The following is a 17,329-nucleotide window of genomic DNA, read 5'->3' on the forward strand; positions in this document are numbered from 1 at the left end:
TCTTCTTATAGAAAAGTCAGTTGGGTAAGTTAATATCTACTTAGGAGGATGGTGTGCGTGTGTGTGAGTGTGTGTGTGTGTGTTTTAAACTCAGCATTTAATTAGGGAGTCTCTTATATGTTCATTATAAACCTGATTTTTAGAGGGTGTTTAATATCAGCACCAAAATTCCCTCAGGGGTTGAATCCTAGAACATGCTGTCTCCAAATGTGGCTAAGTTTTTTTTTGTTGTTGTTGTTTTATGGGCAGCAGGGTTTTTTATTATTCATGTTGAAACAGAGCCCAGATCAGCCTCCATGACTGTCTGTGCACTGACAGTAAAGATTTCAACCAAAGAGCTGCTGGGGGCTGGGGGTAGTTAAGGCTTGTTTTAAAAGGTTCAGAAACTACCTGTTAATATGAGAGATAATGATGGTTTCGGAGGAACCACTGCAAAATTCCCCTATAAATAATATGTACTTAAGATCTTGCTAATGTGGTCCCAACCCCGGGCTGTTGCACAGGGGCCCATTACTGGAGGAAAAGACATCTTGAAAGGTTTTAGGAGAGTCCTGCAGAGCCATAGCACAGCGACTTCAATGGCCTCCTCCCAAGATTCCCAAAGTCACACTGACTCCTCAGAAGAACTGGCTGTGAAATGGTCAAGGAGCCACGTTTTCATAGTGGAATCCCTTCTGAGAGCTGCATCTCTGGTTCCTTCTCTCAAACTGAGAGCATTTGTTAATAGTTTTCTGCGGGATATTCTCATCTTTCCAGATTCTCTTCTTGGCCTATCGTATCCCATCCCACCCTGCCCCATCCCACCCTTCCCCATCCTATCCCATGTACTGCATTTCAGCTCCTGAGTAAAAAGGAAGAGTTTATAAAAATCAGGGAGCTACTGAGGGAACTGTGAAGCTTGGAGGATTGATACTGATTGATTGATTGATTGACTGATTGATTCTTAGTACTGGGGAATGAACTTGGAGCCTTTGCACTGTGCTACACCCTCAGCCCCTTTTTAAAATTTTTTACTTTGAGATAGAATCTTGCTAAATTTCTAAATTGCCCAGACTGGGCTCAAATCTATGATACTTCTGCCTCAGCCTTCCAGAGTGCTCAGATTACAGGTATGTGGCACCACACCCAGTTAATCTTAGAGGTTTTGATTTCTTAGTCTAGCCATGAAGTATGCAGGGATCCATCTGTGGATTCAGGTTCCAGAAGACCGCCAGGCAGGACGAGTCTTACAGAGGCGTCATCCCTGTGGAGCACAGCAGCTCACCTCGGATGCATCCTGGGGCTTCGGTGCATTCTCTTTTTCTTTCTTGCTCTTAAGTATTTCATGTTTGATGCGTTTGGTTCCTGATACTTTTGTTTTATTCTCATTCTCTTGTGAACTGTTCTCCTGTTTCCGAGGTTTGATTGGAGGCAAGGGCTTATCTTCCTCTCCCTTAATAAACCTTTCATAAGGTAGGATTAATCTAAAATGAAAGCAGAAAAGATAATAAATCAGCTGAGCCATTCCAGTAGTATCAATACTGTAGGCATTTGTTTCCTTTTCTCAGTACAGTGGCCCCCCCTTATCCATGGAGGATATGTTCTAGGACTGCCAGTGGATGCCTGAAACTGCAGATAGTACCCAGCCTTATGCATACTATGTGCTTTCTGGTACATACATACTTATGATAAACTTCAATTGACATACTAAGCACAGTGAGAGATTAACAACCACAACTAATAATAATGTAGAAAAGTTATTTAAAAATGTCGTGAAAATTACGAGAATGTGGTCCCTCTCTGTTGAACAAGTCATGACCAATACATTTTACTTTCAGGCTGTGGCTGACCTTGGGAAACTGAAACCATGGGGAGCAAAACCACGGATACGGGAGGACTGCTATACAAGCCACTTGTTGAATGACTTAATCACCGGTGACATCACAATTTAGTGATCTACTTTGTTGGTGAAAATCACTACTTGGTCACTTAAATACTTTTCTGCAAAAAAGGCTTCTTCCTGGTTTCATGGGTCTGTACACTAAGGATACCAGTGGAAGCAAACAAGGTTGAAAATGCCATCATCACAGCCCATGGCACTTGGATAAGTTCCAACAACAGCATGACAACAGGGTCAGCTGCCATTCATTTACCACTCCATCAACTACTTATTGAATACCTACTATGTGCCAGGTGGTGCTCCTGGCACTGAGATAGAGCAGTGAACAAAGCATTCAAAGCCTTTGACTTCAGGAAGATTACACAGCCTAGTACAGAGCCAGGAATATTACATAGATCATTTCATATCATCTCTACCATATCCCTATGGAGTATTATTATTCTCTTTATGGAAGAAGAGAACACAGAGGCACCAAAAGGTTAAATAATGTGCCTAAAAGTCACACCATTTGTCAGAGCTAGAATTTGAAACTGGTCACACTTATCTCCAGTTTTTTATCTTTATTTATCTCAAAATGTAGACTCAACACTTAAAATCAAAAAGTCAAAGGGAGGGCCAGGGATTTAGCTCAGTAGTCCTGCTGCCTGCCTCAAAAGCAAAAGGTCCCGAGTTCAATCCCCAGTACCAAAAAAAAAAAAGGTCAAAGGGAGACAAACTCAGCATGATCAAAATGGCTGTCTAATCCTGTAGCAAAGAGGGAGCAGGCAGTGCCACACAAGGGGGTCTGTTTTGGGTACCAAGTAAAATAGAGCTCCAGCAAGAAGGAAGCAGAGCAACCACTTAAGCCACAAAAGTCAGAGCACTGAAAAATTCAACCATTTTAATTATATAAGTTTTTAAACAAAGTGCATAAAATTGCTCTAAAAAGAGAAACATCAAACAGCTCTGGTTTTAATCTGTTTTCCCTCTGCGACTCAGCTCTTGATCTGAACGGGAAAAAGAGCTGATGTAATTAAAAGGCATGGATTGCATTACAATCTCAGTTTCAACTTCAGTGATTAAAGTTTTTATAATGCATTTGGTATGATTAATGACTCACTGTGGGATTAATACAAGACTCAGCCTTAAAAATATGAACTGTAATACAGCAAACATAATTTGTTTTAAATAAGACAAGTTGACTCAATGAAGAAAATGTACTTGGCTTATAAACAATTAAAATCTGTTCAAATATTGGGAATTCTAATTATTTTTAAACTAAGACATCCAGGCAAAAAGTTCTGTGATTTAGACATTTGTTAGTTATCCTGAAATTGGTTCTAACTATATAATTTGGGTCTCAGCTATTTAAGCATGCACAACTGTTCAGGTTTGAAAGTAAGGACGTGGGGACATTTGTGATCATAATATTTTATTCTTTAATAACATACCAAGAAATTGTGGGAAAATCAAATTCCAATTTATAGTATATTAAAAACAAAATCCATTTACTGAGCATGCTCAGACAAGGTATGTGCAAGGAAGCATGAATAATACTTTGGAGCCCTACATCTGGCAGTGGGCCAGCCATGAAGATCAACACAGCCTATGGGGAATAGTTATCTTCAGATCCCATTACAAACTGAGTTCAAACATGTTACAGCTGTTAAAACTGAAAAGTGCTCTCTCTATGTAGACTTACTAAAATAATATATGGCTGCCAAATACCTGCTTCCCACTGTAATATTACAGTTAATGTTTATATAATAAAAAGCATAACTAAGCAGAAGAGAGAAAAAAGCAATCTTGTTCATACTTGAATTTATTCTGTCTCATCTGTAAAATCCCTGACCCCAACCCCCCCATTCCTTTTATCTGAGTAATTCTGCCAGGGACTTTATCCTCTTCAATATCAGCAGATTGGGGATTTTTGTCCAGGAGCAAAATGCATTGAATATTTTAAACTGGAAAGATATTTTAAATTGATGTTAATGAAAACATATTTTATTTGGGACAGACAGGTTTGTTTTACTTTTGTTTTGTTGCCATGGGAACACACAGAGCTTGGGAGCCTGGGTACTCCAACGGTTACCGTTTGTTGATACCACCCTTCCCCCAGCTCCATTCTTTAATTAAGAAAGTGACACCATGAGGGACCCTCTATCATGAAAAGGACAGAATTATCTCTGAGTGTGGGGAACAGACAGAGGGGTGAGGGGCATGAGGGAAAAAAGAGAACAGGTGGGAAAGACACCCAAAGGGGCTCAGAGGGCCCCTCACCCTCGATCCTGATAGTCTTGGGCCCATGTCACTCTGCAGACGGGTGCTAAAGAGGCCTTCCTTTCCTTTTACAATTTTGAAAGTTCATGAGGCAAGGTAACATTTTCATTTCAGTTCTTTTTTTTTTCTTCCCTTTTTCTTTCATTTAGTTTTTTTCTCCTTCACTCAACTCAGCAACTGGCAGACTGACAACAGTAAAAAATACATTTCACTTTGCTAGTCAAAGGCCTAAAGCCAGAACCAGGAAATCTGGAATTAAATGTTTCTTGTATCTGGAAAGAGGCATGACTAAGGTAAAACTGAATCCAAACACAAACTCTGCTTGTTCAAGGCGTCCAGAAGCTGTGTGTGTGTGTGTGTGTGTGTGTGTGTGTGTGTGTGTGTGTGTAAAGGTCAACTGAATGGTTTTTTTTCCCTTCTAAATCATTGAAAGATAATTATAGTGGCTTGGGAAAAAAAAGGCTCCCAAAATAAAACAAGAAAGGCAGCAGTTAAAAGGAAACAAGTAGAAATATGACCAGCCAAGCTCTGAAGAACAGGGCATGGTCTCGAACGGCACACAAACAATCGCTGCTTCATAGAGTGGTTTCCGTTTGGCGCGATTTTCACTGAATGTTTTTTCAGTTATCCTGTCATGGTACAATACAATTACCCCACAGGATATGATCTTATCATTTGATTATTAGATGTTTTTACAGTACAAGAGGACGAAAGCTATTATAGATTTCTGAACATTTAAACATTCATTGTACATGTGGTAACATTAAAGAGGTTAACTAACAGAAGGTCAACATTGCTCAATGCAGGAAGCTGTGTAGGTTTGTATTATATAAAGAATTTAGTATAATATGCTTTGCAGATGATTATTCCTCAAATATTTGTAGTACAACAAAGATTTAATCTGTTTCTAAACTGAACAGATAAAAGCAAAAATGCACCCAGCCCCCAAGAATTCATTACACAGGAGAAATATGTTCAATGGGCTGCAATTCCGAGAATTTGGCCTGGGTTTTAGGTGGGTGAAAGTATGGGGAAGAGAAGCAATAGATTCATTAGTAAATCCAGAGACATTTTCCTCTCCTGATCTACATCTAGTCTGGAGTTTGAAAGCTGGGTAGATAAACAGGTCTTTATCATTATCCAGATTTCACATTTCGGATTAGCAAAATGCTTATTTATGATGCCATTAATGGATCTGAAATAGGTAAGCCATCATGTATTAAAAAATAACATCTTTTCATAGGCATAAGATTTGTAGCAGCATGAGATTTTATTTTTCCCTAGGAATAATACAAGAATAACATTTTCCACCCCAAAGCAGAAACAGTAGGGGAGCCTTTTGCTATCACGGAGATTCTTATTAAATTCAGTCACTGTGAAAAGCAAGGGTTTTTTTCTCCTTCCTATTCTTCTTTTTTTTTTTTTTTTCAAATAAAGAAGATTTAAAATCAACCCAAGTTAAAATTAACAAATCAATGGCATTATAACCTTGATTTATTAGTGTCTGAGCCAGTAAATTATCATCATACAAGAAATTGCTGGTTTGAAAAGATTTTAGCTTTGCTAAATCTCAAGTTAAATAATGGTGCTCAGTATACTAGGTTTTTAGATTTGCCTCATCTGATATTATAAAAAATTCAATACATTTCTCCACAGCAGAAGTCAGGGGTCAGCAAATCTATTACTGTAATGTAAGTAATCTGGCAACCTGCCAACTCTTTCTCCCTTTTATTATTTTTGTAAACACCAAGGCAGATAATTTTATATTTACAAAGTCTAAAATCCTCCAGGGCCTTGCTTCTCCCTCTCAACAAAAAGCAACAGCCTGACATTAGAGAAATGTATATCACACATGTCCTCATCATTTGCATTTCATACAAGAGAAGAAAAGAAACTTCATATTTCTTGTTTAGAAGCAACATGCCCCCTTCCTCATAAACAGAGAAAAGAATAATAAATTTTATCTGAACGAGTAACCAGTAATGTCTGCTATATTGATTAATGCTTGCATGGAATGGCTGAACTTTTGGGCCAAAACATTTAGTAAATAGTGTTTAAGAGGAGAAATGAGAATCCATCTATTTATAGGACTCTTAAAAATGATATTATAATAATGTCTGAACTGATTCAATTCAGAGAGTTGGGAAAAGAAATGGGAAATCATTAGGGTTGTATGTGAATCTCAAACTCACCCCAGTAACTTCATAGACACTTTCATGGTATTAAACCAGTGAAAAATTCCAGGCCCAAATAGTTTCTGGTCTCCTTGGAGCAGAATATTTTATTTTATTATTATTATTTTTTGGTACCAGGGATCAAACTCCGGTCCTTGTGCTTGCACAGCAGGTGGCTAAACCATTGAGCTAAATCCCCGGCCTGGAGCAGAATATTTTAGGGGTAGAGGGAAATAAAATTGGTGGATGTGTCAGGTCAAAAATGTTCCTCTGGTACTATTCCTATATTATTAGGTTTTTCACAGCAGTATAAAAGAAATGACATATTGGATACACTGGGGCTTTAGACATGATCTGATCCCAAATGGACTCATTACACCTCTAGGTTGATTCCAGGGTTGATAAATTCTAAAGTTTGGCCTGATGTTTCCCTTCACAGACAGAAATTGAAAATATAACTTCACTGTGAAGTGTGGGATGCAGTCTTTCACCAAATATGAAGCCAAGAGAAGATATATTTTTCCTTTCTGAAGATGAAGTACATACATTTGTTCGTTTCAATAAACATAGAAAATTTCTATGTTTAACTCTCAGAGAGTTAAATAATGGCTATAATAATGGCAAAAGAGCACTTAGGCAGTAAGCAACTAATTATAGTATGAATTTTGGTAGATCAGAAAGAAATAATGAGTGTGAGCAGTGAAATATCACAAACCAAAAGAGCTATGAAAGAGGTTTCCAGTGTTTCTTCTAATAGACGAGGATGTGAACTGGAAGCTTTGAGCATCAAAGCATGGAGTGAGAGCACTGCTCAGGTACCAGATATGACACATGGGCCTATGGTAGGACCCACATGAGCCAAGAAAATGGCAAGGGAGAGCAACATAGATTCTGTGTGAAAGACTGTGTGAAAGCTCAAGAGTTGCCAAGGATAAACTGTTCTATGTTCTTTCAAAAGGAAGCAAGTGTATATGCCATCATTTGTATTCCATGCTAATATATCAAAAAGGTCCATTAGAATCAAGAAAAAAACATAGTGGTCAAAAAAGCTCTCTTTCCTGGGAAAATAATCTGCTCACCATGGGTTTCACTACTCACTCTAAGGACAGCAGAAGCTGAACAAGAACTCTTTTGAAAGGCTTTAACCCCCTCCATTTTCACCTAGAAGTGGTGAGAGATTTTTTGTGGGCCTACTGATAATTCTGATACCCCCCTCCATGGTATTAGAGTGGATTTGACTCTAAATGAAGAGAAGAAAGGGAGGAGCCTAATTCTGGAACCCAGCAAGATAGTGGTTTGGGACCCAGCAAGGATGACAGGTGTCCAGACATGAGTGACATGGATTTTAGGGGAATGGGTGAGAGGCAAGGTGGGGTGGTAGAAAGATACTTCAGGTCATTCTTATCTATTGCTTAGACATTATTATACTAATAACAGACACATTTAGAGTAAGTTCCATTAACACTAGAAACACTGCATGTCTTTTTTTTTTTTTTTTTTTTTTTTTTGGTACAGGGATCAAACTCAGGACCTTGTGCTTGCAAGGTGGGAGCTGTGCCACTGAGCTAAATCCCCAGCAACACTGCATGTCTTAACTTCAACTTTCACATAAAGAGATAGCCACGAGTATATTATTTATCTTTGTTTCAGGGATGATAAAACTGAAGTTCATAACTAAATGACTAAGTGATTAGACAATGCTGCACAGTTAAGTTCGCAAGTTTGAGTTCAAAAACAGATCTCCTGTCTTTGCTAGTTCAAACTACCTTCGTCTCACCTTGGTAGTTGTATGACTTTATATATTTATAATCTGGGAAGTACTGGTATAGGGGAGATATTGAATGACCACCCCTGGCCAGTGAATTCCAAGTTCTTGGGGAATTGGCTGGAGAAATCTGGGTGAACATTTTTCTCTTCCCAGAGGCAGCACACCTAGAAAATACCTCTATGGCCATTCCACATAGGGTCAGCCTATTATATCAAAGCACTATGGCTTCAGCACAGGTTACACTACATTTATATCACAATAACCATGTTAAGACTCTTCAAGAGGTGGTGACCTAGTTGGATCAGTCCCAACTTAATGGAACAGTAAGAGAAACTCAAGAATCATGTGCTAGGACTTAATCTTACCAAGTCTGAATTTCTCATGATCTTCCTAATAGAGCTCTTTGGGGGCATTTCTTTGATGGATGATAACTCTTTGCCACTCCTGAGGGTATCTATGTTGATGTTATACTCATGACTTTCAAATGAAAACATTGAAGAAAGCTGGACTGGGCTTAAGGAAGCTGACTTTATGCCCCAGGGATTAAAAGACGTGCTCACAACAGAGAAGAGGAACCATAAACAGCACCTAGCCCTCTCAGGTGCCAGCCAACAAAGATGGCAGCAATTACTCTTCATAATGAGAAAACAATAATTAACTCAGAATGGAGTCTCATGAATCTATTTCTCGGGCAGATGGACCTTATCTTAAGAATAATAAACAAACATGATAGTGTCTTCAATGTGATGGGCACCTCACAAATGAGAGTGTCCATATGCAAAGATAGGCAAACAACTATTGCATTCAAGTCCCTTGAATGTTAGAAACCACTGGTTCAAGAGCTTCAGAAATTGTTCACCAAGCCCCTACAACACTTATGATGTTGGCCAAACTTTGCAATAACTTGTACAAAAACAAAATGTTCCAAGAGGTTTTCAGTGGATGAGTTAAAGATATATTTTAATGGTAAACAATTACATTCTTCTGTCATCTGAGACTTCTTTTTTCCCTTTCTTTTTTGGAAACATGCTTTCTGAATTTTCAATAGTTCCTTTGTGAAGGCATCTGTTACTTACATAATTGAAACGATGTTTGTGCAGCGGCATGCTTGAGAGTACAGTTATTTAATCTTAATGATAAAGCCCTGAGGACAGAAAATCATAAGTACAAACCTCTTGTTATTTATCAAAAAAAGGGGGGCTAAGACACCTAATCTATTCTCAAATTTAAGTTCATGCTTGATGAAAATTATCAATAAAACACAGGACCTGTAAAGTTTTTTAAATACTACAGTTAGGTCCAAGGGTGGGGGTTAGGGTGAAAACAAAAATGAGACAATAAAGGAGCTTGACAAAGAAAAACTGCTGTTTGGCAAGCTTTTTTTAGGGGGGTCAAACAAAGAACTTGCTGTAGTTTACAGCATGACATACCCACTTGATTAGTTTGTGCCTGAGGGTGTTTTAACACTCAACAGTGTAAACTCCAAGTTCTATTAATTACAACTTGCATTTAGAGGCAAATTTAAGAATTTTTAAATAGAGATTTTTCAAAGGCTGTTGTTTATTTTTTTTAAAAAACAGAAACCAGTTTTTCTACTCCAGAGCCTGGCTAGGGTTTTGTTTTCCTTTTTTGAAAGTTTCTTGAAATATCCAGGCATTGGAAAGTTATCAGAGCACTTTAGGCATGCTGAGTGATATGGACTGTGAGGCTCTTTATGTATGAATTTACTTGACCATCTTTGGGGATACAGTCTTTATAGATGATAAGAAGCTACTGTGGGGTGTAGGGTGCTTACCCTGACCCAATTCAGGTCCCTTAAGACAGCCAGCTCGGTGAGGTAGAGACAAAGACCAGACGCACAGCCTCAGCTTGCCTAACTCTGAGCAACTTGTGTTTGATTTCTTGGTTTGGAGACATGATTAGGGCCATTGGGCCTTCTGTAGATGCAGGGAAAAGGAAGACAGTGCTTGACTGCAGAGGAAGGAACAAGACAGTGGGCACTGGCCAGGCCTCCCATTAACAAGACAGCATTTGGGAAGGAGCTGTAAGCATTTAGATTGGCCAATGACACCTGGGTGAGATGGGCATGATCTGCCCACTGGACCTTAGGACAAGCAAGTTTAGTAGACCCCAAGAAGATGAACTACAATACTTGCCTTTGTATATGTAATTTGGAAATTCAGCCCCAGAATTCTCCTGATAGCCCCTTCCATGACCTCATCCTACTTCTTTACATTTTCTAGAGAGAGCTGCCCTTTCTGTTTGGATTTAATTTAGCTCATTCCACCTGTACTTCCTAATATGTTCATGATGTTGCACTGCAAAAGTTTCCAGAAGACAATATCACTTTGGTCCTTGCTCTTAGAAACAGGTCCTCTGTTGTTCTTGAGTTCTACTGCCTAATTATTTTAGGTAACAGAGGATGTTCTACCCTGAGTTCTAACCCTACCTCTTTAAGATCCAGTTCAAATTCTAGATCCTTCAGAAAGACTTTTCTTATTTCAGTTGGAAATTCTCTTTCCTCTTTGATCCCTGTTGAACTTGTTATCTGTGTCTATCACATATCTGTTTTTTTATAGCCTTACATATTTAAGTCTTTTCCATGTATGTGTGGATTTTGAATGACATCTTGTGAAAAGTTAGATAAACCAGGAATCACAGCATCTTCCAATTCTTGTGAGTTGGATGTGGCTCCATGGAGGTGCCGTACTGGGAAGGTTTCTAAGCCTGAACCCGGGTTCATAGGAAGCAGCATTGTGTTCCCTTAGCAATTTCTTCCACAAGTCCGTGGAAGCATGGGTACCTCCTTACTGCTCGCCAGTCCTGTTCTTAACTCTGGTTCATACATTCTCATTATCCGAGAGTGCTGTATATATAGCAGATTAACAAACAGCAACCTGCTCTTGAGGGCAGTAGCAATTTTAAAAAGGCAGTTCACTGAATGGCAAATCTACTCTACTCAAGAAAAAGAAACAGACCACTAGGAGAGGGCTCCTTAAGTGATTTCAAATGCAGTCCTAGATTGTGTTGATAGACTGATACTGCCCCCATCCCAAAAGTGCTCCACCATATCTGGAGTAGCTTTGGGTATTCTTTTCTGAGTGATACAAATTGGAGGCAAGCCAAGCTGGGGAAGGCCCATAAATTGTGTTCCACATCTTCACTGAGAGGAATAGGAAGACTTGGAGTGAGAGAGGAGCTTTGGCAACCTTCTAGAAGCCCATCACACATAATAATGCTTTGGTCCCCAAAAGTCAAGGGGGGTCAATGGGAAGCCACAGTAGGTGTTTTGCTCAGCATGTGGAAGAGTGTTTGGAGGGAGCTCCATCAGCAGTGACACCTCCAAGCTCTCTCACTACAGCCGCTTAAGTGGAATTTGCATAGCCCAGCATTTAGCACAGTTCTCAGGGAACAGGGAAGCCAGCAGGCTGTATTTTGTCCATAGGCATGGCTAATTTAGCTTAATTTCAAAAATATTAGAACTAATATTTGTAAAGTTATATGATTTTACACAAAAATGATTGTGAGAATATGGAAAGGTCAGGAGCACAGAGACTGCCTCTTACTACAGCAAGAGTGTTAGCTGATCCCACTAGACCTCTATGGCCATGGGCCGTGTGGACTGGTTTCCCACTCTCCCATCATGCCTCATGAAGCTCCTGTGTCACCTGCCCATATGAATACCCAGGTTTGTGATCATGGTGTGGAGCATTGCTTCTATAATGACCTGAGAGAAGGTCTGGTCTCCAAAATTTCTGATCTGTTGCAGGCTGATACTTTTGTACAATACCATAACAGTTACTAGAAAAATTAAATTTAAAAAGAAGCACACAAAATCAAAGCCCCAATTTTTTATTAGATTTCATGAATTTAAAATTATTCTGGAAAATTTCAATGTAAGTGCAGCTTATTCACAATGATTGCACTTATTTGCCCCTTTGCCCCTTATGGGCTAGTCACAAACAGTTCACATACAAGTCAGAAAACCTCATCTGAGTAGCACCAGTTTAAGGGGGGACTACAAGATCTGCCAAATATAAAATCCTGAGACCCTAACTGTGACTTTCTCAATTGTGCATTAACTTCAAGGGTGCCAAAAGGAACAAGAATACGTAGAATTGTGTCCTGAACATGAACAGAGCTGTAAGTCACCTCAATTTTTCCCTTGGCTTTTTGCCATGGTACAATTGGCTGAATTTCTTAAAACCTGATGGGGTTTTGGTCTTTATTTTAAAGCACATGCTTATCTTACTCAGAATATAAATCCTCCCTAACCTGCGTACCACCTTCAACAAAAACAGCAGACCTTCCAGCTGTGTGTCACTCAGTTTCTCCCCAGCTTCATCTAGCCTGGGTAGGGCTCACCCTAAGTCACTGTGAAGGAAGCTGCCTCAGACAGAGGATGACAGTTGTGTCCAAGGAATGCTTATGGCAAAAGCAGAAGGTTAGAATTTGAAATTGGGCATTATGTATGCAAGAAGATGAAGCATAATTGCTCATTTCCCTCTCAAACGAATACATTTGTTTATGATTTTGATTTCTTAAATACTCAGAAAAGCACATCACAAGTACTTTTGCTTTAATGCTCCTTTAAAAATCCCTAATAACAACTTCATGTGTTTCACAGAAACAGACCATGTAATTTATTCAGAAAATTAAAACCAGTAATCTGGTATTCCATATAAAGATTTTTCCCCCTGCTTATGCTTCAAAACCTTAAAAAAATAGAAAAAAAAAAGACAGAAAGAAAAGAAATCTGTATGTGAAAACAAAGCCTCCTAAGTGAATTACTATTCCAGAAAATCAAGCTAAGAAGAATTCCATAAAAGTAGCCATTTTTATTTTTGCTCCTTTACTGATAAAAGAAAGAGATTCAGACTCTTACCAGTTGGACAAGAAAGAAAATGTTCCACTTAGAAGGGTCCCATGCCCAGGAGGATGTGGACATTTTTCTTTGCATTATGATCTATAATAACTTTATCTATAAATCTTGAGCAAGAAATGTCCAGAATAACCATATTTCATAAGCTTTGCTGAGTTGGAGACATCTATATAGCAACAGCCTTGCAATGGGAAAACATTAATGCTTTTTATATTGGTAATCATCTGTAACATAAGCAATTAAGTACAGTACTAATGGACTATGGCCAGGAGCCTAGTACTAATATTAAAAACTGACAGAGATGAATAGGTTTGGGAGCAAAACCAGGCTGACAAAGACATTTTTATGAAGTGCTTGGACCTATTTGATTTAAACCAATCAGAGGCAAGTTTGGACGAGTCAGGCCTTCAGCGACAATGATGCATTCACAAGCATTGTACCATTTCTGCTATGCCTTAAATAAAAACACCCATTGATTCTTTTCAACAGCCTACACTTTCATTATTACACTCATTAATAAACCAAAAGTACCCAACTAATATACAAGTAACATTTACTGAGGAACTGGCTACTTTTTTCTTGTAGTAAATGAAAACATTTCCTGGAATCATGAACCACACTACATGAAAAATACATCAGTGAGATAATGCATAGTGGATCACTCATTTCTTTTTCATTTTCTAGGAAAGCAAAGCTGGAGGGAGGGAACTAGGAAAAGGAGCGAGTCTCTAAAATAGAATGAAAAGAATAAGAAACCAGTAGCCAAGTAGGGATTCCAATCACTCTAATCTACTTTTAGAAGGATTTAAATATTTCTACACTAGATATTTGGCTATAAAATCCTGATCCTTCTCAATTCCTTGAGCCTTCTTGAAAATGGTGGTCCTTCATTAATCTAATCATTTCTGTTTTACCTGTGTCCCTACATCCTGAGACTAGCAAGAATGAATGAAATACATCACAATCACAAGGTTGTGTCCAAGAGTTAGATTCTTCTTTGATCTCCGGACAGATATGAGCATCCTTGCCTTTCTCCAGAATTATAGAGGAAATGTCCAGAGCAGCAATTCCCAGCCTCTCCTTTCACTACAACATGAGAATTATGGGTGAATCCTTAAAGGTCATGATTGGTTCAAAGGATTGAAAGTGGCATTATTTTAAGTACAGTCTGATTTAAAAAAATAAATCAATGATTTTCAAATTTGAGTAGTTAGCTATTACTAATTATTTGCAGCATCCCTTGTATTTAATAACAAGGTCACAGTGGTCCAGAGAGCAAAGAGAAATGCCAATTAAATGCTAAGGGCTTGCTAACCCCCCGGAAACCTCTGTGCTCTTGCCTGCTGGGCTGTAGGCACTGCATCACCACTGCAGGTCAGCCACACATCATGCGGGGCTCTCCATGTTGGGGTTCCCATTTTGCACAGGAGTAATGTCTCTTGACTCCAATCTACCCTTCTAGACTCTGCTTGGTGATGCTGGGAGATAGAGCCTTAAATGACATGTTCCTTTTGTCAGCTGTTTGTTGGGGTTCTGCAGACAGGGTGCTCTGGGAGTCAGGGAAAAGGTAAAGGGACTACTTTCTTTGTTTTCCTTGCTGTTTATGTGAGTGTCAACCCAACAATAACTTACCACAACAGTTGGTACTAGCTTTAGTGTCTTTTTATAATCCCAGAACACTTTCAATGCATGTCTTTTGAGATCCAACAGCAGCCAGTAAGTAGCCCCATCACTTGAGCCCAGCTCCACTAAGCTCCCTTCTGAGCTCCAGAAGTAGCAGGACTGGGTAAGTGGGTCCTCCTTTCCAGGCATCTCAACGCCAGCTCTGTGAGCACACTCTCCACATTTCTCAGTGCTGACACTACTATTCTCAGTCTTAGGGAACCGGAAGTTATCATCTCTGAGTTGACGCAGTGCTTTGTACTAACATCTGCATAGGCAATTCCTACAGCAAATTCTCTCTGCTGATTCCATTTTCTTTACTGTACGATGACTGATTTACACTGACTGAACACATGATGGATTTGGAAAAATAACATAGGTCTTCAAAAAATGTAATCCAATGGGAGACATTTATGAAATATCTAGGCTGATTCCAAGAATAAGGAAGACAAATTTTTAAAAATTAGTTGCTAAAGTTTGTGATGGGTCTACTAGAATTTTCCAAATTGATTGATTGAAGGTTTTGAGGAATATGTTACTCCAGAAAGAAGTAAATAATGAAATAAAGTACATTACCTTCAAAAGCATATATCTTGCCATTTCATTGAAGACCAAGGTTATTTTTATTCACATATCTTCTCAAGTAAATTAAACACACTCACACACACACAAAACCACTATTATAGTCAATTTTCTCCATCTCAAATCTTATCTACTTATTTTTTGACCATGCAGTGATTTGCAATTTATTTGATTAATGTGTTTGTCCTTCAACTAGGTGAGCTACCTCACCATTAAGATATACTTCTTTTTAAAATTTTATTTGTTATCTGGTCCCTTAAGTTTGATGGTTTAGGTATTAGGGACATTTGCATATAGAGGAAAGGGACTTAACACTCAGAAATGAAGCTATTTGAAAGTAGAGTATTTCTAATGAAAATATTCCGATTAATGACTTTACTCAGAAGTCAAAAACAAGTCGACATTATTTACAGGACACTCACCTGAGGAGATACTGTACTAGGACATCAGTAGAGTGTCTTTCATGTACCATGAAAATGTGTGGGCTTTTGTATTAAATAATGAGAGAAATGATACAGTATTTACATTTCAAGAATTTATGTACTGCATTAAAAAACAATGCTATAAATAGCAATAATTTGAACACCTATTATCACTTTTAAAAAATCTTTCTGGACCATAGCACTGCCAAAGCAATCCGTTGAGAATTCTTTGTGGGAACTTTTCATGAGGTACTAAATCCAACTCAGTTTACTCTGATTATTCCTACAAAAGCATTCTACCTTTTGTTGAATGGCCATACTAAAAGAAGATCTTTGTTAAATTCAGCAAAGATAAAAAGATACTGAATTTAAGGGACACATGACTAAGAACTGCTGTGTCAAATGGCATTATCTGAGGATGTGCATATGTCAGCCAAAGGTCGGTGTCATCGAGCTATACTGAAGTTGAAATGGTAACTGGTGATAAAAAGAGAGTAACCAGTTCATTTTATGGTTGTGTTTTACTAGCAAGGGAATTGTTCTGTTTGTTCAGTTAACTAGCTGTGTCCCAACTTGATTCTATTCATGGCTACTATTACGACACATTTCCCTCACCCCTTCTAGCTGCTCTCCTGAACTCTGAATTTGAAACTAGGGAGCTGAGTCCATCAATGCTTTTGCAGGAAAGTGCCAGTTGTATGGAAGTTGACATAACCTAAACTAAGTGTGGGCTAGAAGCACAGAGCCAGGATAGTACATGGATTCCTTAATTGATATTCAATGGTGTAGATAATATTGTCCTAATGCAAGGGGGAAAGACTCCCATGGATACAAACTTCATAGGAGGCTCCTTTTGCATTTTTTCTGGGTTGGATTATCATCACCTTTCTGAAATAGGCAGACATAGTTAGAAAACTATGCCATACAGAGCTTGGCAAGAAGATTTCCTGGGTCAAAGGCATAGCTGTAGGAGAAAAATATACCAAGATGGGAAAAAACAGGCCCTGTCTGAGGCTAGTGCTGTTATAAGAAATGCTTACTTTCCAATGTTAATACAGTTACATGGAAACTTCACGGTAACATTGCAGATTTTTGTTTTTCAGAAGCTGTAAGGTCTTATGGTAAATGAACCTACAGAGGATATCCTGAATAATCTATGCTGAGAAGAAGGTAGTGTGGGGGTGGGTGGAGGTAGAGTGAGATTGTCAAACAGATGGTCACAAGATAAAACCAACTTTTTAAAAAATCCAATTTTTGCTCCTGTAACCGGAGAAAGTCATGTTCTCTAAACATCACAAAGTGCTATGCCAAATAAAATGCCAGGGGGATAGTTTGTTTCCTAAAAGATTCTTTAGATTTCCTCTGTCTTATCATTGACCAAAAGCTTCTTCCAAAGAACATACAATTTAATTAAGCAAAGACTTTCCAAGAAATAGTTTCTTACCTTTCATAATGCCTGCGGGTACAAGTGGCAGCGCTGGTGCTCCCAGGATTACCACCTAATTCATCATAAATATGTTTCCATTGGCGGCGGGCTGTTATCTGAAAAAATGGCAATGAGAAATTCAATCTAACATCATAAGAGATTCATAGTGCCAGGCTTCGATACATATTCAACAGTCAAAAGAGAACAGTCTGTTCTGGAAACCCAGAAACAGAAAAGTCCAAATGAGTATATGGGGAGACTTATGGTTTTATAGG

General features: G+C 38.6%; 1 protein-coding gene across 3 annotated transcripts in view; it reads right to left on the reverse strand.

The window, feature by feature from the left end:
* Arid5b (AT-rich interaction domain 5B) overlaps positions 1-17,329 on the reverse strand; it is a 178,359-nt gene that overhangs the window by 8,394 nt on the left and 152,636 nt on the right. For all 3 annotated transcript variants that reach the window (XM_004858263.4, XM_087184810.1, XM_004858264.4), the window contains 2 exons: positions 17,073-17,170; positions 1,265-1,463 (listed from right to left, as the gene is read on the reverse strand). In XM_004858263.4, coding sequence (XP_004858320.1) covers positions 1,265-1,463; positions 17,073-17,170 — 297 coding nt within the window. The remainder of the gene's footprint in view (positions 1-1,264; positions 1,464-17,072; positions 17,171-17,329) is intronic.

This window comes from Heterocephalus glaber, unplaced genomic scaffold (genome assembly GCF_053883595.1).
Source record: "Heterocephalus glaber isolate CG9 unplaced genomic scaffold, H.glaber_assembly_v1.0 deba00001497, whole genome shotgun sequence".
Taxonomy (NCBI): domain Eukaryota; kingdom Metazoa; phylum Chordata; class Mammalia; order Rodentia; family Bathyergidae; genus Heterocephalus; species Heterocephalus glaber.